This window comes from Vombatus ursinus, unplaced genomic scaffold, assembly GCF_900497805.2.
Source record: "Vombatus ursinus unplaced genomic scaffold, bare-nosed wombat genome assembly UNPS02009205.1, whole genome shotgun sequence".
Lineage (NCBI taxonomy): Eukaryota > Metazoa > Chordata > Mammalia > Diprotodontia > Vombatidae > Vombatus > Vombatus ursinus.
In genome coordinates, this window is record NW_020948983.1 from 25659649 (window position 1) to 25686817 (window position 27169).

General features: G+C 39.6%; 1 protein-coding gene across 1 annotated transcript in view; it reads right to left on the minus strand.

Annotated features, from left to right (window-relative positions):
• Positions 1 to 27169, minus strand: part of CEMIP (cell migration inducing hyaluronidase 1) — a 241845-nt gene that overhangs the window by 82129 nt on the left and 132547 nt on the right. Inside the window, exons 3-9 of the mRNA XM_027851800.1 lie at positions 24431 to 24580; positions 23182 to 23320; positions 20285 to 20521; positions 14672 to 14851; positions 2794 to 2864; positions 1182 to 1277; positions 416 to 537 (exon numbers count right to left, since the gene is read on the minus strand). Of these exons, the coding sequence (XP_027707601.1) occupies positions 416 to 537; positions 1182 to 1277; positions 2794 to 2864; positions 14672 to 14851; positions 20285 to 20521; positions 23182 to 23320; positions 24431 to 24580 (995 nt within the window). The remainder of the gene's footprint in view (positions 1 to 415; positions 538 to 1181; positions 1278 to 2793; positions 2865 to 14671; positions 14852 to 20284; positions 20522 to 23181; positions 23321 to 24430; positions 24581 to 27169) is intronic.

The window sequence follows — 27169 nt, forward strand, 5'->3', positions numbered from 1 at the left end:
GAGCAGGGACTAAACTGCATTTGTAGAAGGAGTTTCATCATCTCTACTTATATACATGCATACAATGTATATGTATGTACACACACATATACTCATATTATATACATATAAAACACATACATTGCACATTACACATAACATGCATATATGTGCAGATATGATATATTATGTGTACATGTAATATGTACATATAATACACATATGTTCCGCACATATATTGATGAAATCACAGATCCACTCCTTATCTATATGTTGGTATACACACATATGTATGCATGAGATTTCATGTCTCCTTTCACCGTGCCATATTAATTCTCAGCATCACTGGAAGCACTTGGAGCACATCTCCCATGGACTGTGGTTCAATATATTTTCTTCTTATAGGAAAGATAGAATATTATTCTGATTATCATACCTGGATGTCAATGGGACGAATACAAATTTTCCCTGGATGAGCTGCCCTGAGGTCTGAAATTTTCTCCCCGCCTTTCGATGGAGTCACTTCATGCTTGTCAAACCACTCTGTCCACTCCACATCTAGAAACAAGAAAAAGAATAATGAGATTGGAGAGCAAAAGTCCCTTTAGTGAAAGTCGAGCCTGATCATTGTACTGACAAATGCTTTCAGCATAACTTTGTGCTAAAACATCCAGCAATTGCTTTGTTAAGGGCTGTCTGTTAGAGCGTATTTGTTTGAGCTTGTCACCTCCTTGGTGAATGTTATACACATGAGTGTAGTGCTACTCAAGTCCACAAGTTGGGCATTTGGTATGACAATTTTAAGAGCTGGTTAGTTGACTAGTTTCCCAAATTTCTATAAAAGACCTTTATAAATTAAAATAATTTTTAACTGAATTATCAATTGGATTTTTGATTATTATTTGAAAGAGAAGGAAAAAAAAAGGTCCCAAGGGTAGAACTTCATGTGTATTGTAACAAGGAGAGATTTAATTCTTGGCAAGAGAAGAAAACATTGACATGTGCTGTGGAGTTAAGTATGATCTTGGTAGAAATGACTCTGTTGGTGTAAGAAAGTTTCTCTTTAAATTTGTAATGACTAGAAAGCTCAGTCTGTGGTCCTTCATCTAATGGAAAAACACGGCTACAGCAAAAACAGCTCGTTCCATGGTTGGATTATGCTGCTAGGGCTTCCTGAGTTCTGAAATACATAGATTTCTTACCTTGCACCCACTCACTGGATGACGAAACATTGAAAGGTTCCCCATTTTCAGTTCGGAATAATTTAAAAACTCTGGCTGCAGCCGAGCCTCGGTGACCTGTTAAAAGGATAAGAGAGCTTGGTAACTTTGAGATTTTTCAAATTGAGTAGAATATGACATTAACAGTGATGAAAAATCTGATACAAAAGGTCATTAGTCATTTGAGAAGCATCATCGCTTAGGTCATTCATGTATTTGATAAGCATTTATTAAGCACCACATGTGCTATATCTCACCATCCCCACATTCCACCCTTTATACCACTGCTAGACTTATCCCTATGCATATACAGGATCATGTCACTGCTGCTCAAAATCCTTCAACGGCTCCTTACTGTCTACAGAGTAAAGTTCATACTTCTTTTTTTTTTTTTACCTTGTATCCTGTCTTCCAAAGCCTGGTACTACCCTGTCTTTCTAGCCTTGTCTCACATTACTGCCTTTCATTCACTGTATGTTCTGGCCAAACTGAGCAGTATATATGCGCTGCTCCTTTCCTTTGCTTATGCTGTTGCCTGTGCTAGAAATGTTCTTTCTCCTCCTTCATCTGTTGAAATTCTTTTCATCCTTTAAAGCCCAACTCAAATGCTTCCTCTGTGAAGCCTTCTTTTACCTCCTATCAGTAATGACTTTTTTTCATAGGACTTCATGTAGCATTTTGTTTTTTACTTCTCTAACACATACATGTCTTAGAATTATCTGTATTTGTACTTTATTTCTGTTACCAGTTTGAAACATGCAAGTGTCTTATCTAAACTTAGCATTTGCCTAAGCATCTAGAGCATGTGGTATCCATCCTTAATAGACACTTTTAATAAATGTTGTTTGAATGAATGAATGCTACAACTGATTCTAACACTGGAGGAATACAAAGACAAAATACCGTTTTCAAGGAGCTTCTAAGTATCAGGCAAATACTTTTATCTTGATAAAAGTTTTTAACTCCCTGACTTACAGGGATGAAGAATGATGAAATTGTTCATCTAAATCTATTGACTTCGGGAAACCTGAATTTTGGATAGTACTGCAATGGATCAAGGCACTGATACTTTTTTGGCCTAATAATGGGTAACTACTATTAGGCCAAGAAGACAGCTGACTACATGGTGTGATTTGAGGGGTGCCCAAAGACTCTGCAGCAGCTCATGGTGCCTGGAATTCCCACATTATTTAGGTTGCCACATACCCTTTGGATAAGGAAAATGATGGCCTCTATTAAAAAATGTCCACAGCAGATTTCAAACTTAGGTCATTCTGACTCCAAGTCCAATATTCTATCTGCTATGTCACCCAGCTCCCCACAAAGATAATAATGAAATAGTTTCTGCCCTCAAAAAACTTATATTCTATACTCTGAGCTAAAGTAACAGTAATGCAACATACATTCAAAAACAGCCCCAATTTGATTCTCTTATATACCATCCCACTTCCCACAAAATCCTATAGCCAATAGTCAGGAGACAGTGAAGATTGATGGCTTTCTAGTGGAACTTCCATATTTGTAGCTCCAAGAAGTAGGCATAAAGACTTGATAGTAAGACAGTCTAACCCACCTAGCCAGTCTCATTACTTACCATGATATTCCACGTGGTCTTCAACAGAAGATGAAGGATCTCCCTTCACAGTCAGGAAGCTCCAAGGATGCCTGGAAAATAATGAAAAATTTACTATATTCTTATGTTTAGAGGATTTGAATTAGTGCTTCAAAATAAGATTGACTGGTATAGTGGAAAGAGTGCTGTATTTGGAGAAAAAGGATCTGGATTCAAATGCCAACTGAGTGACCTTGGGCAAATTATTCTGGTTCTCTGGGCCTTTGTTTCCTTATCTACAAAATGCAGAGGTTGAAACAGATGACCCCAGAGGTCCCTCCCAGCTCTAAATCTATGATCTTGTGATCTAGCCCTCAAGAATCTCCTTGGATAGTTGACTTTCTTGTTCCCCTCTTCTTTGGAAAGAAAACTCAGCGATTATATTTCTTCAGAACTAAGCCTTGACCGCCATTTTAGCCTCACTCTCCTCCACTGTATTATCTTTCCTATGAATCCCAAGATTCCTTGCCTGAGTACAAAGGGTGAATTAACACTCTTGATTAGACAATGAAATACCAGGGATATGCATGCCACTCAGATACTGGTTTAGCCCATCATCCTTCTGCCTTACATCCTAATATACCTCCTAAGAAATTTCATCGTGTTTTTGGCTTCTGCTGGAGTTCTGCATGTAGACTGACAGTTTGGGTTGAATTTGGTAGTTCCAAAAAAGGCCTAGGATCCAGAAACAAAACAAAAACAAAAAAGCCATGGTTTCCACTCTTGGCTCTGGCTTTGTGACCTTGGGCAAGTCATTTATAAAAAGGTGCTAATTATATCTGCTCCCACCTGCTTTCCAGAATTGTAAAGATAAAAAATTAAGGTGTTAACCTTTTGAAAAGCCAGAAAATGCCAGTCCAAGGGAAGCACTGAGAAGGGAGGCTCCCATGGGCCCTGTGTAGCATTCAGAGATTTACTGCCTTTCAGTTGATCCAATGAGAAAGAGGCTTCACATTTTTTTTTAACCACTTGAGCACAGCCTGGAAATCAATGAAGATTAGTGAATGCCCAAGTAACTGTGGAAATAGAAGAAAGGTCATTGCTAACTGTTGATAGAGAGAAGCCCACACCCCCACTTCCCTGGGGGAATCATATTTCAAACACTCCTTTTAACCTGACTAGTGAACCTAGATCAAAGTTGGGTTTATGAACTAACTTCTTCATACCAAAAGCAGGTCTCTTCTAAAAGGTGCACCTCATGGCCCAGAGGGTAACCATTGGCAGGAGGAGAGAAGAAGCCAGAGCATAGCCCTCCCTGATGGCTGCTTCTTTGAGTACTCTATTTCCTAGATGTTAACAAATCAGAAACCTCTCCATGGAATTTGCACGGCCCCAGAACCCCTAAGTAGATATTTTTAAAATAAGGTATTTGTATATGTTTTCCTTTGGCCTTTTTTTTTTTACCACTGAGAATTTTCTTAAGCACCCCCACCCTTGAATCCCTCCTTATAAAACAAAGAAAAACATATAAACAAAACCAACCAACATAGTATATGCTATGTTGACAGCACGTGCCATATCTATAGTCCCCCACCTCCCTACTAGGAGAAGGGAAATGTGTTTCATTATCAGTTCTCTAGAACTGAGATTGTAAAATAGAGTATTTTTAAGGAGGAAAAGAAATAGGCAATAAGTGTCAGTCAGCCCTTTGTATGGAAGAATTCAGCCTGGTTCTTAAGAGAAATACTGTACTCTTATACAGCCCACAGTGCTCCCTTGTTGGGTAAGAGAGAGGGCTAGTCCCTCCTTATCTGGCCTATGTGTCTCATTGACAATCTCCAATTATTCCCCTTCACAAAAGTTCAAGACTTACGTTATAAACAAAGAAACCCTGTTAGTAGAGGGAAAAATTATTTTTCCCTGGCCTAAGGCCGGCCCACCAGCTTACCAGCAGATTAACTCTAGGACAACCCGAAGGGAAATTACTGACCACCAACATAACTCCCCAAGGAGCCTGCCAGTATGCCAGATGTGTCAACTGGAAAATTTTCCAGCACATCCAGTGCCAAAGGCACTGGGAAGCTGTAATCCATATCCAACAAGAAGTGGGACAGCAGGGTGGGAGGAATGATTCTATCATACTCAGTGAGCTAGTTGGAGTATGAGAGGGAGAGACAGAGAGAGACAGAGAGAGAGAGAGAGAGAGAGAGAGTTTTCCAAAGCAGAGAAAACCCATGACCAAAATACTTCTGAAAAACAAGGTTGAAGGGCATTCTTCAGAGAGAGAAAAAAATCTAACAAAGACATTTTTTGCTTGAAGGCATGCTTAGTGTTTTTGCTCATTTTGTTCATTTGAGTCTCTGGAGGCTTATTACTAAAGAATGATAATCATTTTTGTCCCAGGAACAATTGGATGCAGCTATTTTCATAAAATCATCCAAGTCTAGAGTTGGAAGGAACCTCACAGATCATCAAGTTCAACCTATACCTGAGTAGTATTTCTATCTACAACTTCCTCAAGAAGCCATCCAATCCTCCTTTGAAGATCTCAAGTGACAGAGAGAATTCATTGCCACCCAAGGGAATCTATTCCATTTTTTGAACAGCTGTAGTTTTGAGGATAGACTCATGCAATGTTTGTGCTAAAAGGGACCTCAGCACAGTGCCTGGCTCTGTAGTAGTAGGCTCTTAATAAATGTTTGTTGAATTGAATTGAGATCATCTAGGAAAACCCTCTCATTTTATACATGAGTCCTAAAGAGGTGCAACAGCTTGTTCCAAGTTCCATGGCTAGTTAGTGGTAGAGGCAGAATGAGACCCCAGCTCTAGCTCCCAGCCTGGTGGTCTTTCCACTATATCATGTGGCTTCCCTAAATTAAACACTCCTCAAAGAATTTGCATCTGAGACCCAGAGATAATGAATCTTAGTCAATGACTGAGCTAAATATCTTTCACGTGTGGGAAATTAAAAGCACACAGAAGTCACTTGGTAAGTAGAAGGAAGTCTTGAGGATAAGAATCATAATTGTCCTATTTTAAGACCATGGTGCTAACACTATAACATAGTTTTGATCCAGTCTACCTATATGAAACCCACACTGAATAGTATAAGCAGAGACATAGCCCTAATATGATTTGAAGGACACCATTTTAAGGTCCAGCCTACTCCCAAATATTTTCCTTACCAATTGGCCATAGAATCACCTTCCACTAATCTGGTTTGGAATTCCAACTATTAGGACCATTAACAGCTCATGCAACATAGGTGGGGATACTGTCTCCAGAAGGCCATTAGCCCTCTCTCAATAGCATGGATGAGTTTAACATATTAAATAGTTAACACCTGGAAAGACTTATAGAATAAAAAAGTCCTATTTAAAGGAGAAGGGTATGGAGAAAGAGCACTAGACCAGAAACCAGGAAACTTCTTGTGTTGGTTCTGCCACTAATTAGGTGCCATGCTATCACAGAAAGAACACTGAACAGAGAGAATTAGACCTGAGTCCCAGTCCTTTCATTTGCCTCATCTGTAAAATGAAGGTATCGGATTATGGCTCCTTCCTGCCCTAACATTCTATGATTCTATATGAACACTCTCTAGTTCTCACTTTTCTTGACTATAAGATGAATATTGGAATTAGAAGATTTCTAGGTCTTAACAATTTTCTGATTCTATAATCCTGGGTGCCCTTTCCACCATTTTGATGGTGTTGGGTGTTTGGATGAGTGGGTTTAACAGTAACAAGAAGTGGAATTCATTTTTCAGTGCAATCTAGTAGAAAGAATTATTATCTAATCTATTACTTTATCATTCTCTTTTTAAAATTCTAGTATGAGTTTCAACAGTTACTATACTGTAGAATAATCTGAGATCTAGCAGTTGAGACTTCCTTCCACAGTTTTCTTTTTCACCAATTTCTCTTGATTTTTAAAAAATTGTTCTTTCATGTCCTTCCATGACTTTGTTCAATGTTTTATCTAGTTCTATGAAGTACCCCCATTGGGATTTAGATTGGTAAACCACTAAATCCCTAGATTAATTCTGAGTGATTCCTTTTTTCTCTTTTTGGATGACAAATCTCTCTTTTCTGATGTCCCATAATGTTTTTCTTCCCCAATACCACTTCCTTCTTTTGCTCACCTGTTAGCAAATTTAGTGTGTTCTCTGCAAGGGAGGCAACATGGTATAGAAAAAGAGTGGTGGTACTGTACTGAGAGGACCTGGGTTCAAATCATACCTCAGACTTTTACCTCTGTGGCCTTGGGAAAGTCATTTAACCTCGGTGGGCCTCAGATTTGTTACGTATAAAATGAGGGGGTTGGACTACTTAACCTATGGGGTCCTTTCTAACTCTCTAGCTATGATTATATGATTTAGAGAAGTTCTTGAGATTGTTGATGCTAACTTTTTTCTTCTTGTGTTTCTTCTTTAGCTTCTTTTAATTTGTAGTATTTCTTTATTGTTGTGAATATTCCCCCTCCTCTACTTTTTGACTTCTTTGACTATTCCATCTCCTTTCCTGGTGAATGCTCCTGTTAAGGTTTTGTCCTTCTCTACTTTTCTCAATCAGGGGATGTTTCTTTCTAGTTTTGTCAAACGTATTTCAGGTTGGATTTTTCTTGTAACTTTTTACTCTGCAACTTTATTTTTCCTACTTTTTTACTGTTAGAAGATGCAGCAAAGGCCTACCTACTAGTCTATAAGATTAAAGTTTTCCCCATCATGCTTTTCTTCTCACCTAGTGTCAGGGTGCTCTTTTGAATCCTGGGGAAAGAGCCTTTTCAATAGGCCATCTAACGTTTGAGTTCAGGGAAGCAAGCAGAGTGGCATGAACATCCACTAATACATGTGTTTAGAGGCTGTGCCTAAGAACTGTCCTTCTGAGAACTAAAGACTTACTGGATTTCAGTGCAGAAACCAGTGACAGAAGGGAAAAGGAACTGAAATGTCCTCTAGTCTACTTTTCCAACATACACAAATCTTCATGTTTCAGGGAACCACAGTGGACTTGATCAACAGAGGTTAGGTCACTGGATCATTGAATTCTTTGATTTAGAGCAAGAAGGGATGTTGGAGATCATGGAGTTTAATCCACTCATCTTAAAGTCAAGGAAACTGATGCCAAGGCAGAGGATGTCACAGTATATCAGAGAATCTTGGGGCTGGAGACCTCAATGGCCATCTGGTAAATGAGCAAGAATTGTTTCTACATCATGTCTAACATATGATCATCCAGCCTTTGTCGAAGTCTTCATCTGAGGGTGCATGTGTGTGTGTGTATGTGTGTGTGTGTGTGTGTGTATGAAGGATATATATCATGGGGTGGGGTGGTGGTGAATACCTACTGAGGCTGCCTATTTCACTTTTGAATAGCTCTGTTGGGAAGTTTTTTTCCCTAATGGTAAGCCCAAATTTGCCTCTATGTATCCTTCACCCATTGCTCCTATGTCTAATCCCTTTTCCAAAGGACAGCCCTGCAAATATCTGAAGTTAGTTATCATATCCTCTCTTTAAGGGCTCTCTTCTTCACCATCAACATACACAGTCCTTTCTACTGTTCCTCAAAGAGCATGAACTGAATGCCCTTTCCTAGGATGATTGCTCTCCTATTGGTATTCTCCAGTTTATCAAGTGTTTTTCCTAAAGGACTCAAAACATAGTTTGATCTGGCCAGGTCAGAGCACAGTGGGACTATCACCCTTCTTAGTTCTACACATGGAGTTTCTCCTAATGCAACATCATATTGCATTAGCCTTTGAGACTTCCATATTACACTGTTGACTCACATTGAATTTGTGGTACCATAAAATCCCCAGATATTTTTCAGATGAAATGCTGTCTAGCCACACCTCCACCATCTTGTATTTGTGAAGACTTTTTTTTAACCCAACTGTAAGGCTTTTACCATATCCTTTTAAAATTTCATCTTATTAGATTTGGCCTAATGTTCTAGCCTGTCAGGATCTTTTTGGATTCTTACTGAATCATTCAGCGGGTCAGCTATATTTGCTAGCATTGTATCACCCATAAATGTGATAAGCCTTCTTTTTAATGTCTTTATCAGAACCATCAACAAAAATGTTAAATAGCACAGAGCTAGAGTGGTACCAATAGGATGTTCTTCTCCATCCAAACAGATGGGGAGTAGGCTACCATCAGCATCAGCTGCAGTCTTCTTGCTACTATCTCAGCCTACCTTGGGAAGAATTGGGTTGTACTGGCCAAGTTCCCAGAGTACAGAGCTATCTTTTCATGATGTAATGAGCTAGGAGTCAGGGCCTAGGTTCCAATACTGACTGCTATTGGCTATCTAAGCCCAGGTCAAGAATTTCCTCCATTTGCAAAGTGGGAAGAGTAATACCTGCCTCCATAGTAAAGAATGAGATAATATATCTGAAAATTCCTTTAAACTCAGAAGGAAGAAAACAAGCATCTAGTAAGCACCCTACTATGTACCAGGTATTATGCTAAGTGCTTTCCAAATACTATCTCATTTGATCCTCAGAAGTGCTATTATTATTCCCATTTTATAGTTAAGAAAACCAAAGCAGACAGAGATTAAGTGACTTGCCCAGGATCACACAGCTAGTAAATGTCTGAGGCTGGATTTGAACTCAGGTCTTCTGGATTCTGGACTCAATGTTCTATCCACTGTACCACCTAGCTTGCTCCATGTATAAAAAGGATGAGAAATTATTGAACCCAATTCTCACTTCTCTGTCAAGGAAAGTTTGCAATATGTTCTTTTTCCCAAATTCCCCAAGGGGGACAAATATAAAACCAGCCACCTTAAAGACATGTTCTATCACCACCATGCCTTGTTTTGACTTGGCAGCAGCTAAGAATGGTTATTTCTTGCATTAATTTTCTGTAAGTAGAAAAGCAGTTTTCACTCTGGCAGGATCCCTTCATCCTACAGCAAAGCAACGTCTCAACATCCCACCTTCACATTGCTTCCTACACCCCAGTCAGACCTCAAGAATTAACTCAGGAGCTCAGAAACCATGATAAAAAGAATTATTCATCTGCACTGGCTTTGGGTAGAATTATGCTTTCTCCTTTTTGCTAAAGCCATGCAATCCTTCGGTTCACATCTCTCTCATACTTCTAATCCTCCAGTTCTGATAGGCAAGAATTATATCTTTCTAGTATATACTTAGATGTTTATCATCTGAAAATCAACATATATCAGGAAAAACCATTATCTTCACAGCACTCCTCCAAACACCTTCCCTTCTCTCAACTTCATATTTCTATCAATTGTACAGCCATTATGCCAGTAACTCAATCTTAAAACATGAAAGTCGTAGAGCAATAGAATTTTAGAATTAGAAGGAGATCTTAGAGATATTTGTCTCTTCCTTTTCCCACCCCTTTCACACCCAACTGGTCACCAAGTCCTGTGCTTTTTTTTCCCCTTAAGACTGCCTCCTATATACATCCTTTCCTTTCCATTTCTATTGCTACCTCTGTAGTTCAGGATATCTTTGCCTAATACCTAAACTACTGCACCAGAACTTCAGCTGGTCTTTCTGTTTCTATTCTCCACTCCTTTTAATCCATGCTACACACTGGCCATTGCCAGATGAATCTTTCTAAAGCACCAATTTAATATTTTGTTTAAGTTCCACCTTTCAATAAATGTTTATTGCATGTCTATTTGTGTAAAGCATTTTTCTAGGCACTTCAGGGAATACAAAGACATATAAAATTTTTAGGGGCTCCCTATTCCCTCTAGAATAAATGAAAAGTCTTTACTTGGTATTCAAAGTCCTTCACAAACTTCTTTCAAACCACCTTTCCAGCTTTATTTCACATTATTCCCCTTATACATCAAACTGGATGACTTACTAACTATTCCCCAGACTCAACACACCATCTCCCAGCAACATGAGAATGCATGGTCCTCTCCCATAATGGGAAAGCACTCAGTCCCCATCTCTACCTTTCAGAATCCTTATCTCCCCCCAATACTTAGCTCAGGTGCCACTTAGTCTGGGAAATCTTTCCTAATCCCACTAGGTGAAAGTTTTTTTTTCCCTTCTCAAATTTTCTTAAAGTACTTTGCCTACACCAGGGGTGGGGAACCTGCAGCCTCGAGGCCACATGTGGCCTTCTGGATCCTTAGGTGCAGCCTTTTGACTGAGCCCAGGTTTTACAGAACATATTATTTTATTAAGGGAATTTGTTCTGTGAAGTTTGGATTCAGTAGGGGGTGGGGGGGAAGGCCTGCACTTGAGGACCTGGAGGGCCACATGTGGCCTTGAGGCCAAATGTTCCCCACCCCTGGCCTACATCATTCCTTTTTCTTCACCACTCTCTACCTTTTATTATACTTAGGTAGTTACATTAATTTATCATAATCAACAACATTTACTAAACCCCCTGCCAGGCACTGTGCTAGGCACCAGGGTACAAAATTCTTCCTTCCCTCAAGAATCTTACATTTGTATATGGGAAAAATAACAAATTTACATATAAATAACATTGAGGGAAGGCACTAGCTTTTGGGGGAAAGTAGGAAAGACCTCATGTAGGAGGTGATGCTTGAGCTGAGTTTTAAAAAAAACCAGGGATTCTAAACGCAGCATATAAGGAGCAAATTCAGTCCAGGAATGAGGAAAAGTCGGAATAAAGGCCGGGAAATGGGAAATGGAATGTTATGTGTAAGAAATAGAAAGTGGGCCAGTTTGGCTGGACTAGAGGGTGTTTGAAAGGGAATAACATGGGTTAGAGCCAGATTGTGGAAGGCTTTCAATGACAACCAGAGGAATTTGTATTTTATGCTAAAAGCAATAGAGAGCAGAACATCCAAGTAGAATGTAAGCTCCCTGAGGATCAAAACTATGTCACTTCTGATCCTTTTACCTCCAGCGTCTAGCAAAGTGCCTTCACACAGCAAACAGTAAATGCTTGTTGAATGATGAATTTTAAGCATAATCCTTGCCTACTAGTAGCTTATAAACATGTCATTGAGTGGTTCCCTAGCATTTATAGGCTCAATCTGAACTCTTCTTTAACCACAAGTTCAAGATGCTTCATGACCTAGGCCCAGCAGAGGTTTGTAATTTTATCCCCAATATAAACCCATCCCCATAGCCAGGTTGTTTCCACTGTCCCCCCAACCATACTATATGTATTTTCTCACTCTGGACATTTCTAACTCTTTCTTCTGCCCCTCTCCTCACCAATCTCCACCTCCCCTCCATCTCTCTGAAGGAAGCCTATCTCTATTACTATTCCCATTTTACAGTTGAGGAAACTGAGGCAGAAAGAGGTTAAGTGAAGTTTACTCTTCCTTTAGAGCCAATCTTCTCTAGCTTGACTACCCACCTAATAGTGACCTCAAGCTCCAGAAATCTTATAATATTTTTTGTCTATACGACTTGTTTGGCATTTATCATATACTACTTCCTAATTGTTTATCATCTTCTGTGTATAGATATTTATAATAACAGTAGCTTGCATTTATATAATACTTTTAAAGTTTGCAAAGCACTTTACATACATTATCTCATTTGACCTTCATAACAACCCTGTGAGGTAGGTATTATTATTGTCTCTATTTATGAAATGAAGAGAGTGATGTTGATGGAGGTTAATAGATTTGTCCTAAGTGCCATAGCTAATAAGTGAGGAAGCATTTGAACCCAGATCTTTTTGATTCCAAGTCCAGCATTCTAGACACCATGATGCCTAACTGTCTCCATAGAGGCAGTTAGGTAAAACATTGTCTTATTCTTCTTTGCATCCTCCAGAGGACAATGCGCTATCTTTCATACAGTAGGTTCTCGGTAACTTTTTGATTCTATTTTTAGTTCAGTACATTTCTGTCCTTTGTATTGGATTACATGCTGTTACACCATGATGCCAAGCTGGGAGCCACAGAATCACTGAACCACAGAATCTCAAAGCTAGAAGGGATCTCAGAGGTCACATAGTTGAACTCATACCTGAATGAGAATCCTCTCTATAACATACCCATCCAGATTGAAGAGCTCAATGGAAAGGAAGCTGAGCACTGGCCAAATTAGCCCACTCTATTTTGAAGCCAGAAGACCAAGGCTCGGGTCTTGCTATTTCCGAATAACTAGAGTGACCACCAGCAAGTTGCTGTGTCTAAATTTTTACATCTGCAAAACAGGGATACTAAATCATACTTGTCCTCTTCCTACTTTGCCAATGAGAGCACAGTTTAACTGTTTGTTACAGGTGCTACAGAATGCCATGTGATGGAGAAACATCATGGTACAGAGCTAAGCATATTATAGAGTGATGTGGATTCTAGTCCTGGCTCGGTGGCTAATTAATTATACAACTTGCTTGACAGTATCCTCATTTACGTAACAAGGATTTCTGGGGTCCCTTCTAGCTCTAAAAGTTTATGATTCTTTTTTTTTAGGCAATTAGGGTTAAGCGACTTGCCCAGGGTCACACAACTAGTGTCAAGTGTTTGGTCTGAGGCTGGATTTGAACTCAAGCCCTCCTGATTTCAGAGCGGGTGCTCTATCCACTGTGCCACCTGGCTGCCCCTAAAAGTTTATAATTCTAAAGAACTAATATTGCTATATCTAGTTTTCAAACTTTCATCAGTTCTAGAATATAACACCTGTCTGAGTATGTGGCCCTTTAACTTTCAAAGGAAATGCCCCATTACCTGGGATTACTCTCTCTTTGGCTATCACTTCACGGTCTTTCCCTTTGAGGACTAGTAACGGCCCTTTGATCTTGACTCAGAAGAGTCACCATGTCTATACCTTATCATGTGAGGGGTAGGAAGGATGCTGATGGTAGCCTCCAGGTGTCTACCTGGATAAGATTCTCCTTCTAACTTAAAAGAGCTGAAATTCAAACCAATTATAAAATGTTGTGGCAATCACTGGATAAATAGTGAACATTCTCAATGTCAGGGCACGTGCCAATGTACACAGACAGGATGTTTTACAACTTGAAGGGTAAATATAATGCACACCAAGTCACATATAAGACCAGCTTTTTACTGTGTTTCACTGGGTAAATATACTTTGCATAATTTCCAAACAAGCTTTTTGCCAGTCCCCGAGGCATGGTACTATCCTGAATGTGCACTTAACAAAAAGAAAGATGAACTTTAGCTATGTATATATGAGAATAGAGATGTAGATTTCTCTGCATCTGGGAATATTATGGTACAGTGGAAAAGGAGGTGAATTTAGAGCTAGAAGACCTTGTATTGTATCTCCCTTGGTGCCTAGCATAGTGTTTGACACATAGCAGACACTTTTAATAAATGTTTATTAAGGAAGCATTACATATGTGAGAGATTATTGAGTATGAATTCACTCATATGAATGAGTGAATAAGATTTTGTGAAAGGTGGTATGATGTAGGCAAGGGATCTAGATTTGAAGTCAGAGAACTCTTCAAAGCCCAGCTCTGCCACGCATCTTCTGTGTGTCATTGAGTAAATCACTTGACCTCTATAGGTCTCAGTTTCCCCATCTTTCCAAATGAAGGAGTTGGACTAGATGACCTCTAAAGTTTTTTTCTGGCTCTAGAATCTATGTTCTTGCTTTGATCCAGGACCAACATAGCTAAGAAATTGTTTAGGTGAGATTCAAACCAAGGTCTTCCCAACTGCTAGTCCAATAATGTATCCACTACCCAGCATGTCCATACTGCTTCTCATACCCAATATGGATCTGCAATGTGCTTGGGTTCCTATTAATTCATTATGAAATAGGGGTGTTTGTGTGTGTGTGTGTGTGTGTGTGTGTGTGTGTGTGTGTGTGTGTGTTGGGAGATTCGCCAGGGAGGAGGGGCTATTTATAAAGAGGTAAGTTTTCGGTGTGAAAGGACTGTGCTATTCAGAGTCTCGGGGAAGATCACATACATAATAAGAGCTCTGTCCCCGGCTTTCCTGGCAGAATGGACACATACCTAAATCCTAGGCGCAGGAAATGTTTGCTGCCCAGTTTGGTCATGGCTTTCCTGGCTGTGTCATCTAGGTTTTGAGATCCTTCATCATTCACAGCCACGGAAAGGATCATGCCATCAGCCACTGCGTTCAAATACTGTGCCAGGCGCTCACTCTCTTTCTTGGATTTGTAAGTATCAAACCTAAAAAAAGAGAACAAAAGTTAGGACTGTCTGTAATGAGGAACATTTATGCAGGCCAATTCCAAATGCCCAGGGGTCCATGAGTTTTATTGCTATAGCTAACAGAGGAGGACAGCACACTATTCACTGATAACAAGAAATATTATTTTTTTTAAGGAGTGCACAGTGAAAGGCATTTTTTTAAACTTCGAAATAAATCATGGTCCCTTGCATATTCGACTTTTTAGAAAAAAAATATTTCCAAGCCCAAATAGGAAAAATTCTCCACAGCATTCTAATGATCTGCTTGACCCTGGACTAGTGGAAAATGATATTGTATTAGATTCAGGGCAGCTAGATGGTGCCGTGGATAGAGAGCCAGACCTGAAGTCAGGAAGTCTCATCTTCCTGAGTTCAAATCCAGCCTCAGATACTTACTAGCTGTGTGACCCTGGGCAAGTCACTTCACCCTGTTTGCCTCAGTTTCCTCATCTGCAAAATGATCTGGTGAAGGAAATACCAAATCACTCCAGTACCTTTGCTTAGAAAATCTCAAATGAAGAGTCGGACATGACTAAAACAACTGAACAAAAAATTAGAATCAGGAAACCTGAGTTCTACTTTTAGTTCTGCCACAATGCTGAGGGGCCATGAGAAAGTCACTTCACCTGAGTCTCAGTTTCCCCCTCTGTGAAATGAGGATATTGGACTAGATGATCTCTAGAAGAAGCAACCAGTTCTGACACTCTATTATCCCTAGCACTATTATTTCTAGGAATGCTGGAGCCTTCTTGTAAGAGAGTAAAAGGAATTTTTTTTTCTCATTAAGGTCTCACTTAAAAGATGTTATGAAAAGAAAATCCATAAGGTTCTTGAAATGGTTTGTAGGAAGCAGGAAGGCAAAAGCAGTACCAAATGTCTCTGGCTATAAAAGGGGATAATTCCATTGATATTGGAGAGAACTCCTACATCAGAAAACTTCTTCCAGGGCAGGCTGGCAACTTCTCTGTAATGTGTCATCTTAGAGAGCTGCCCAAATGCTAAGACACTGGATAAGTGACTCGCTTAAGATCATGCAGGCAATGTGTATCAGAGGCTAGGATTTCCTGGTTCCGAGGTCAGTTCTCTATCCACTATCCCATGGTAAAGGAGAAGATATAAATTGGGAATATTTCAACATGTTTATCCTTAAATTTGTACCCTAATCCCATCCTTTCCTAGCTCCTGAGGATTTTTTTCTCCAGTTCTTATCCCCTTCCTCTCCAGGATCTTCAAAATCTTCCCCTCTATTGGCTTACATTTCTTTGTCTTCATACATGTTCAAGTCTGACCAATGAGGGGAGAGGTGGAAGGACTTCTTCATCTGACCTATTCCCTCTTTATTTGGCAACCAATTAATTTTCTTTTCCCTCTGAAGACTCCTAGAATTATAGATCCAGAACCATTTCCTTTATTCTCTCCCTATTCATCATTAATTCTGTGAAAATTATCGTTTTGTAGAGTGAAAAGTTTAGCTCTCAACAGAGTATTTTCATCCACTTTTGTACTTTGTTTGAAATTAGGGTACACTGCCACCAGGTGGCAGCAGGTGCCTTGTTTGCATGACAAACCATAGATGTAGTTTGCTAGAGATGGAAATAAGCATATTTCTCTTAAAAAAAAAAGGCAAAAACAAACAACAAAAGCAAAAACTCTACTCTTTTTAAACCAACCAGTCAAATAATATTATAAAATACTATGATAAAGAGAATACATACAAACCAAGCTTTTAAAGAAAAAAAAAAAGACAACTACACAGCATTTGGTACCTTTCTCCCTTGTCCTTACTGTTAATCGATCACGGCTCAATTTAACCCTGGCCTTATCCTATTCTTGATTAAAATACTTCCTTTCTAACTCACTCTAGCTTTTCCCATGACTCAAGAACTTTTGACTACTCTCCCCTATAGACTAGCGTTAAAGTATTTTCCCTCCATTTTCGGCTTCCTCAGAATCCATCTTTTACTTGGTAAAAGAACAAGGCCAAATTTCTGCATCTCCCTGAAAGCATAACAGCTCTCCCCAATCAGAAAGAAATAACTTTGTATTTCCCTTTTTAAAAAGAACTCTCTCTCTCTCTCTCTCTCTCTCTCTTTTTCTTTGCCTTTTGTTGTGTCCCAGTATTTACCACATAATAGTGCTTAATAAATGTTTATTGGCTGAATTCACTGAGATATATGGATAATAACAATAGACGCCTTACATTTATAAAACACTTTGCAGTTTGCAAAGTACTTTTTCATGTTACTTCATATGACACTAACAAAACCCCCATGAGGTAAGACTTTAATTTCACTTTTAGGATGAAAAATAAGGGTTCAGATTGGTAAAGAGACTTGCCCAAGACCAAAAAGCAGAACAGCAGTTATAACCTACCCTTTCTCCCTCCTTCTGGCCTGCGGCTCATTCCACTACTATGCCATGCAGACCATATCTTGCATCATAAATTGCTTCTGAAGCAAACTGCTTTCTGAAAACAATTATCTTCTACTGAAGAATGTGACATTGTGAATTACATTTTCATCATAGAACTTGACAGAGTTTCATAGCAAACATTTAAAGTGGTTTTATCAAAGCTTCTGTGACAACACTTTGCATTCTGCCCCAACGCACTATAAAAACTGTATTCTCAAAGGTCACCAGTGGCCTTCTTGCCAAATCATGGAATACTGTGGAGAGGCAAAGAATCTTAGAGATCAACTCTAGCCTAATTTTCTCGTTTTGCTGATGGGACACCTGATACCCAGAGAAGTTAAAAGACATAGAGATTAAGGTCGCTCAGACGGTTAGGGGCAGAACCAGGGATTCCAGTTTCATGGGCTCACTACTACATCATGCTACTTCCAGTGACTTTTTTTCTATGTCAATCAATCAATAAATACTTATTAAGCACCTGCTATGTGCTAGGCACTGTACTAAGTGCTTGGGATACAAAGAAAAACAAAAGATAGCCCCTCAAGACCTTGTAATCTAATGGGGCAAGACAGAGGATGCAGCCATCCTGGAGTACAGCCAGGTGGGAAATGATGAAATGGTTGCCCTGGGTGCCCTCCTTAAATGGAGGAGCTCTTCACCGTCCACCCCTCTACCTTCTCCAACCAGAGGGAAGGGGGGCCCCCAGAAGCAAGGGATACAGAGGAAGTAGGTGTGAATTTTGGAGTTGATGGGATCTGACAGGATAATGAGATTCCAGAGGACAAAATGGAGTCCAGGAGAGCATCCAGGTGGGAAATCGATGTGCTCATTTTCTTTGGCTTCTTAATCAATGGCATTCAGCCTTAGTGATTAGTTTTCTTTTCTTGAAACTTTCACCTCATTGGTTTCTCTTATAATATGATATCTTGTTTCATGATGACTATCTTGGTTCCCTACCTACCTCTCTCATTATTCCTTTTCTCATTTTCTCATCTGCTATACCTGCTCTTATCCTCTAACTATGTATTACAAAAAGTTTTATCCAGGGGTGGGGAACCTGCGGCCTCGAGGCTACATGTGGCCTTGAGGCTGCAAGTTCCTCATCCCTGTTTATACTCCGTCTTCTGCTCTTCTCCTTTTATGAAATTAGGCAACAAGCCCAATTTTTTTCCTTTGTACAATTCCTCCACTCCTCCCTGCTACCCCATCTAATTCAGGCAGCTAAGTAGTGGAGTGGATAAAGGGCTAGCCATGGAGTAAGGAAAACTTGAGTTAAAATTCTGTTTCATACACTTCTTAGGCTTATGATCCTGGGCAAATAACTTATCCTGCCTCAGTTTCCTTAACTATAAAATGGGAATTATGATAACACCTATCTCTCAGGGTTGGTATAAGGATTAAATGAGATAAAGTACCTTGCAAACCTTAAAGCACTATATAAATGCCAGTTACTATTCTTATATTTCATAAATGGATTATTGCAAAAGCCTTTGAATTTGTGTTTTTGACTGGAGTCTTTTCCCTCTCTAATATATCCTGCTCTGCCCCTCCCCATAGTTATATTGACCTTCTGATGTTGCCAGCTTGTTTATCAAAATGGGCCCCTTTGGCCACATACATACTTATGTATCTGACTCCCTACAGGTCATAAAGTTTTCTTAGATCTTTTTCACATCTATGACCTCCTTTAGCACCTTCTATTGGCTTAGGCGGCCCAGTTACTTCCCCAATTTTGGAAAAGGTTCCTTGAGCCTGTTAATTGTGCTTCTCTGGCTCTCAATCCCCTATCATTTCTGTCATAAATAACATTCGGCTAAAGAGAAAACTGATTGTTTAAGTAGAAACTCAGGTGCTTCTTGGGATAATAGCAGGATAACTGTCCTTTGCTCTAGCTGGCCTCATTGGGAACTACTTTTCTCTTGGTCTCACTCTCTCCTTTTAAAAGATTGCATATTTTTCACTTATTCTACTTTCACTTGTTTCCCTCCTGGAAGTAATTTCCATTGGACTGTGGGACTACTTTATTGCATTATTGAAATCAAATGTTTCACATCACTTTAACAATTTCCAGTTTTAAAAAAGAAAAAAAAATAGCAACTTGAGGTGATTAACTCTTCAGAGAGGATTTATCAATACCACTTATAACTTTTACTCATCAGCACTGACGCATAAAAAGGATACGTCTTTACTTGAGGCAACATAGATCGTAAGTTCCTTGAGAGCAGAGAGTATTTCACTGTCTTCCTTTGCATTCTCAGTGCTCAATGCAGTGTTTGGCACATATTAGGTGCTTAATAAATGCTTGTTGCCCTAACTTGACTTGATTTGACATGGGCAGAAGGCAAGGCTCTCATTTTTGATGATTGCTTATAGGCTGAAATCAGGGACTTGCTTAACTGGGTCCAATTAGATGTTTTTGGGAGACACCTGGGGCTCTCCTTTATAAAAGGTTTGCAGAGGTTGCCAAATTAGAAAGAGGCAGATACCACTTGCCTTTGCTTAGCCAGGAGAGCTGGAGCATTAGATAAGTGACAAAAAACCAAATGAAATTGGAAGAGCACTGGATTTGGGAACCAGAAGACTTGGGTTCAAGTTCCAGCCTATGGCGTACGGCTTTCGTGACCTTAGGCAAACAACTTCTCTCTGGGTTTCAATTCCCTCATCTGTAAAATGGGCAGGATAATTGTTGCAATCCTACCTCATAGGTTTGTAGTGAGGAACAAAAGAGATACTATATATGAAGTACTTTGTAATCAGCAAGAAACATATTTGTAAGGTATTGTTATTGTTCTCATAGTACATTAAGTATCATAACACTGTTCTGAATGAATACAGATTGATTCCTAACAACAGACTGAAGAAGGTAGGGAAACTGAGGCAAAAAGAAAAGTTATGAGAATCTATTGCCTTTGCAATGGGTATTGACTCAAGCACTTAAATTTCAATTTAAGGTAAGGGTGGGGTATTGGCTTAAGAAATAAATATTCAGGTAAACCTTACCTGTCCGAATGAATGACAGCACCAAGTTTGGGATTAATGACATGAACAATGACACCACGATGGCCCCAGCTCCTTTCAAAGTAGTAACCCCCTTCACTCATCCCTCCTGGATGGAGGGTCTTATTCAAAAAAGTCCAGGAGAGCTTCTTTTGCCCATGCATCTCCAGAGTGCCACCTTGGCCAACTCCAATGTACTTTAGTCCATAGTAATAGTCAGGCTCACTGCCATCATCAGCTCTAAAAGAAAAAAAACAACAACCACCAAAACTAACTCAAGTTTGACTATGAAATCATTAAGGAAATAAGTATAAGGGAATAAGCATTTATATAGCACCTATGTGCTATAGGTGCCAGGCATTATACTAGGCACTTTTACAAATACTACCTCATTTGATTCTCACAACAGCCTTGTGAGCTAGGTATTCTTATTATTATTCCCATTTTGTAGTTGAGGAAACTGAGGCAAACAGGGATTAAGTGACTTGCCCAGGATCATTAAGAAATTATTCCTGAGAGTTACTGAGGAGCAAAATCCAGCCTTGAAGGCAGGGACTAACACATGATATATTACTCTCAGAACATGATATATTACCCACAGCTTTGTAAATGCTTCACATAGTAGGTACTCAATCAGTCAACCTCATTTACTAAGTGCCTACTAAATGAGAGGTGCTAGGCTAATAGAAATCATAAAAACAAAAATGAAACTGTCCTTGCTCTGAAGAAACTCAGTAAATATTGGTTGAATAAATCAAACTGTCAGCAAAAATAGCAATCAGACTTTCCACCAATAAATCTATACTCAGGATTCAGGACAAATACGAGATACTTTGATTAGTAGGTGAGTTAATTAACATTTATTAAGGATTTCTTGCCAGTACTAAGTGCATTTATCATTAAGGACATAAATATCAGAAATTCTTCTTTTGGATTGTAAATAACACAACTTTGGGAATTCATCAGAAATGGAATCTCTGACATAATTCTTGTACTAGGTGTATCTTCGCTACCATGTATTCTGAATAGAAAACAAATCTAGTAATGTTCAGCTTATCTGTCAAGGAATATGCCCGAGTTAAAGAGCTGATTTTGTACATGGAGTGAAATTTCACTCCTTTAACTTTTGCTGTATTTCACTCACCAATTTTATGAAGCCCTTCTCTTAAATCCTATGTTGATGATTCACTGTTGTATTGAAGTAACCCCGGGTTCTCAAGGGCAATAATTATAAAAGTTGGATGAAATCTTTGGCAGATCTCACTGTGGCACAATGGAAAGAACGCTGGCTCTGAGGTCAGAGGACCTGGCTTAAAATCCTTCCTCTACAAACTACTACCAATGACCCTGAGCCTCATTTTCCTCAACTGTAAAATGAGGGGGTTAGGCAAACTGGCCTCCAATATCCTTTCCAGATTTATCTCTATGAGCTTATAAAGTCCTCAATTATGGGCCTGATGAGCGATCATTGATCCAGCAAGAACCCAGTCAGCTAAATATAGATAGGCTCATTACCAGAAGATTCACCCACCAACTAATGATCTGGGGAAGGTGGTATGAAGATGGTCTACTAAGGGTGGGTGAGGCCATCGCTGGAAGGAATAAACACATGTTTTTAATTAATCCAGTCTCCATAAGTAAGACTATAATTGGAAGATGGTTGGAGGAACTAAAGAAGTATGGCACCTAGGCCATAGAAATTAAAATTACCGTGAATTGCACATTTTTCAGCATCTTCCATATCATGGTGGTTTCCTTTAGAATGGAAGTTGGTTGTGAATAGAAATTGTTTTATTTATTGTATCTACATCTCAGCACCTAGCACAGTGCCTACCATGTAATAGGTGTTTAGTAAGTGTTCGTGGGGTGGTTGTTCATTGATTATTTGTGTGTGTCATCAGTTAGGCTAGAACTATGATTACTTTCTTTTTATTAATGTAAAACATTTTTATATTAGTTGTTTTGTACAAGAAGACTCGAATAAAGGAAAAAGAATGAAAGAAAGTGCTATTTGCGTGCTTCAGTCTGTATTCAGATGGTATCATTTCTTTCTCTGGAGGCAGATAGTATGCTTTATCATTAGTCCTTTGGGATTGTTTTGGATCATTGTATTGCTGAGAATAGCTAAGTCATTCACAGTTCTTCATAGAACAATATTGCTGTTACTGTGTACAACATTGTCCTGGTTCTGTGAACTATGATTGCTTTCATGATTCATCATGGCAGGAAAACCTAGGTTCTCAAAAGTTATGCCCTTATAGCATAAGTTCTGTTAGGTCACAATGATCTGAGAAGATTTCAAGTACAGGCCTAGTGATCTCACCCAAGGACCAAATTAACTAATGAGAGAGGCTCATGTTTTCATTATCTTTGGGAAAGTTAGATAGATAGAGGACCAGGGGTCAAGAAGCTTGGGGTCAGGAAGGCCTGAATTCAAATACAGCCTCAGACACTTACTAGTTGTGACCCTAGGCAAGTCACTTAACTTCTGTTTGCTTCAGAGTTTCCTCATCTGTAAAAATGAGGATAATAATAGCATCTACCTCCCAGAGTTGCTGTGAGGATTAAGTGAGATAATAATTGTAAAGTGCTTAGCACAGTACCTGGCATGTTGTCAGTGCTACATAAATAGTAGTTATCAGTATTATTAATCACCTCTGGCTCATCATCTGGTGGCCAAAATGTTGACCATCTATGTAATGGAGAGATTGTTATCTGGGTTAATGAAGAAAATATCTACAATGATGAAATTGTGGATTTTTTCAAAGTACTGAGATATTGAAGATTATTTTATGCTGGTATCTCCCAAGTGGAATAGGAACCCTTCATAACTTTTTCAGAAAACCTCCCTTAAATCCAATTCAATATTGTAGTACAGTCCAGGAAAGCTATTTACCTACCTTCCAAACAAGATGATGGTGAAATTACTCTGGAAAAGGCAAGTCTCACTCCCAACATGCATTTCTCCACCATTCTCAATAAGTATATGTCGAGTCCGCAAAACAATTGGCTCGGTGTTATCCTTAATAACAAGTTTTCCTGAGCAGGAAGAAAGAGGGTGATGAGCATAGCAGAAACTGAGAACTGGAAGATACTTGAGAAGTCAATGAGTACAACTCGGGGTGGGGAACCTGGGGCCTCAAGGCCACATGTGGCCCTTTAGGTCCTCAAGTGTGGCCCTTTGACTGAATTCAGGGCCACATTTGAAGACCTAGAGGGCCACATGTGGCCTCAAGGCAGCAGGTTCCCCACCCCCGGTCCAACTCCTTCATTTTATAGGTGAAGAAAAAAAGACCTAAGGAGATAAAGCAAATAGGCCAAAGCCACAGGTAAGCTAGTAGCAAATAAAGCCTTCTAGAAGGCAATGTAGAAATAAAAAATATACCTTTGTTTCTAATGCTATGGCATGACCCTGGGCAAATTACTCACCTCCCTGGGCCTCAGTTTCCTTATTTGTAACAAGAGGGGGAGGTTGGAATAGATGACTTCTCAAGTACCCTCCAGATCTAAATGTAGGACCTCAGGAATATTCTCCCAAGGAAAAGTTTTTCTTTCTTTCTTTTGGTCTTCCATCCACTCCTCTTTTCTTTGGTCTGGACCTGTGATTTCATTAGTATTAGGGATCTCCTCCTTTTACCAGTGAAGGTTAGCAACTTCTCTGATACTTTAAGACTTAGAGAGAATTGCCCAGGATATTAAGATATTCTGTGACTTTGCTATGGTCACATCGGATGTACTGGAGACAGAAATCAAAACAGGAACTTTTGACAACAGGGCCATCATTATGTCTGACTGCCATAACACCCTACAAGTAGCATCATATTTACTAAATATGGTTGTCACCATACTCTGTGCTTGGAAGAGAAATTGTTTGGGAAAGAAATTACCAGGTCCAATAAGCATCTCACTAATGATTTTCTTTTGTAAAACCTCTGACAAGAACAAGCTATAAACCAGCTCTGGACTAAACAGAGCTGATGATTAGCTCTGAGAACCAGCTGCTCTGATTGACATTAAGCTGTAGCTGACTGCATGTGTCATTTATTCTGTCTATCTGAACACATGGCCAAAACCTGCCCTAGCTCTCTGTCTTATTAGAGGGGATATTAGGCAGAGAAGGAAAAGAGAAGAAGGGCCTATGCTGCTTACCTCCATCTGTAATGTGGATAGAATGTACCGTGGCTGAGGATGTGAGCAGAAGCCTTCTGCCCTTGCCAATGTGAACACGATGATCTTCGTCATGGCCAGGGGCCCAGGGATGTAAGTCGGGGCTATGGTCAGGACATTCTGCTAATGCTCCTAGAAATGAAGGGAAGTACCATTTATCCAGGATCCATTAAATACCAATTTCCTCTATATGGACTTTCCCCCAAAGATGCTTAAAGTGCCTGGAGGGAGGCTCTAATTCATCCTCACCCCCACCCCCACAAAATGGGAGAAGCATCAGAATAATCCCCACTTTACAGATGGCAAAGCTGAGTCACAAAAGAAGCTACTGCCAATTTTCTAGGCAAGTAAAATACTAGAACTAGAGCCTATCTCTCTTGATTCCTAAGGGCCCTTCTGTCCTTTGGAAAGTAGCATTGGTTCTCCCTCTGACCATAATGAAGATGCTGTCTCCCGAGCAGATTCCATTTTGTTATCATAATTTCCCAGACAATAAGTTATTGCAGCACAGTCAGGAAGCTCTGGATTCAAATTCCATCTCAGAAACTTGCTAGCTGTGTGACTTAAACTCTCTGTGCCTGAGTTTCTCATTTGTAAAATGAGGGGGTTAGGCTTCATGTCCTCTGAGGCCCCTCCCAATTCTAAATTCATGAGCTTACAACCCTGTGACTTCTAAGTTCAGAGAGTATAGAAATGGAGAGCTGGAAGCAAGCTGGGAATCAGCGACAACAACACATAACGATCATTTTTGCATTGTACAAAACTCCTGTACATACACATGATCTTATCTGAACAACAACCCTGCAAGCTAAGTAACATGGGGACAGTAGCAAGCTCATAGGTGGAAGGGACAACCTGTAGCACCTCATTTCTTAGTTTATTGTGAGGAACAAAGCTTTCAAAGCCTCACACAAATGTTAACTATGGTTAGTATTATTAAATCACCCGTTTCCATTTTGCAGATGAGGAATGTGAGGTCTAGAGAGAGTTTCCACAGCTTATTAGTCTAGTCCCACAGCCTTGGGACTAGAACCCAGGTCTGCTCAGTCTGGTCCTCTTACCATGAGCAGATGGAATTCCTCTGGAGACTTGGCGTCATTCGTGACTTCCCCATGAATACAGTCCCTTTCAGTAAATGTGAGCTTTGTCATTAAAAGATGCCCATAAAGAAATACTGTACCTTGGACTCAGCCCTTCAGCTCCTTTCCATAAAAGTCACCATAAGGCAACTCTGTTTCTGATAGTGAAACTGGTTGGATGACGTCTTCTCTTTCTACTTTTATTTTTTTCTTTTAAAATAAATTTTATTGATACCTCAATTTATGTTCCAGTCATTTCTAAATATAAAGCCCAATTCCTCAAACTATGTCCCTGGCATCACATAACACTTTTTCCTCTAAGCCTACACGTACCTGACTTGAATTGAAAGGTCATTTTCAAGCCAAATCCATAACTCAATTTTTTTTAGCATAGAAAACCCTTGGGGAAGAAATTCCCTCTAACAATTCAGGTTGGCAACTTATACCCATAAGCTTTGCAACTTTTAGCTATAAACAGTTACCTGGGTCATGAAAGGTTAAGTGAGTTCTCCAGGGTTACACAGCCCATATGGGTTGGAGAAGGCACTTAAACCCAGGTTTTTTGTGTTTTTTTTTTTTACTCTGAGATCCGCTCTCTATATGTTACTCCATGCTGACTCTCAATTTAATTGAACTCAATTAAAAAGGCATTTATTAAGCACATGCTAGTTATATGACTCTTTGGTAGGTGCTGTGAATACAAAGACAAAATTGAAACAGTCCCTGACCTCAGGAAGCATCCTTTCTGTTAAGGGGATACAAGGTATGCACTGAACAGTAACTTCAAGCTAATTTGGTCAGGCATGGTAATGAATCCCTGTAATTTCTGCTGAAGGAAGCTGATGCTAGAAGATCTCTTGAACTCAAGAGCCAACTGAGTACCTGCACTAAATGTGACATCAATATGGTGAGATCCCAAGAGAGGGGGACCACCAGATTGCCTAAAGAGAGTTGAGTTGGCACAGGTCAGAAAACAGAGCAGGTCAAACTCCAATGCTTATCAATAGTGGGATTGAGTCTCTAAGGAGCAATGTATGCACAGTCTGAGTTGGGGGGGAAGAGAGAGAGAGAGAGAGAGAGCCTGGTTTGTTGTTGTTGTTTTACAGAAAAGAAAATTTGAAGAGGGAGGAAGCACTAATGACTTGAGTGGGGGATGGAATCAAAATCTATCCGCCTATACTTAAATCTAATCATTGAGCCTGATGGAATCATTAGGCTGGAAACCCTGGCTACCATTTAAGACTCAAATTATTTAATTAAGAGAAGGGGGTTGAATTCAGGGGTTTTTTATAAAGCATTTTCTGCTTTTGCACATGTGGAAGGATTCATGTTAGTGGCCATCAGATGGAAAATGCAGACTAACTCAGCAGTGGGATCTTTATCTTAATGCAATAATATTGTATTTCCAAATATGTGGCAAAGCGGCCAAGATGTGTTTTAGAAAACTATTTCTGTTGCAGCATCCAGAAGACAAGAAAAGTAAAGGGGAAAATAGGCAAGAAATCCAGGGGACTATTTCTCCTCTAGGGAATTTGTGTAAGGAAAACTGACAATTCACAATTTGACCCACATCTGGTCTGTTCACTTAGCTTGCTTTCAGCCTCAGAAATAGAGCTAGAGACCAGAGGAATGGCCCAGAAAG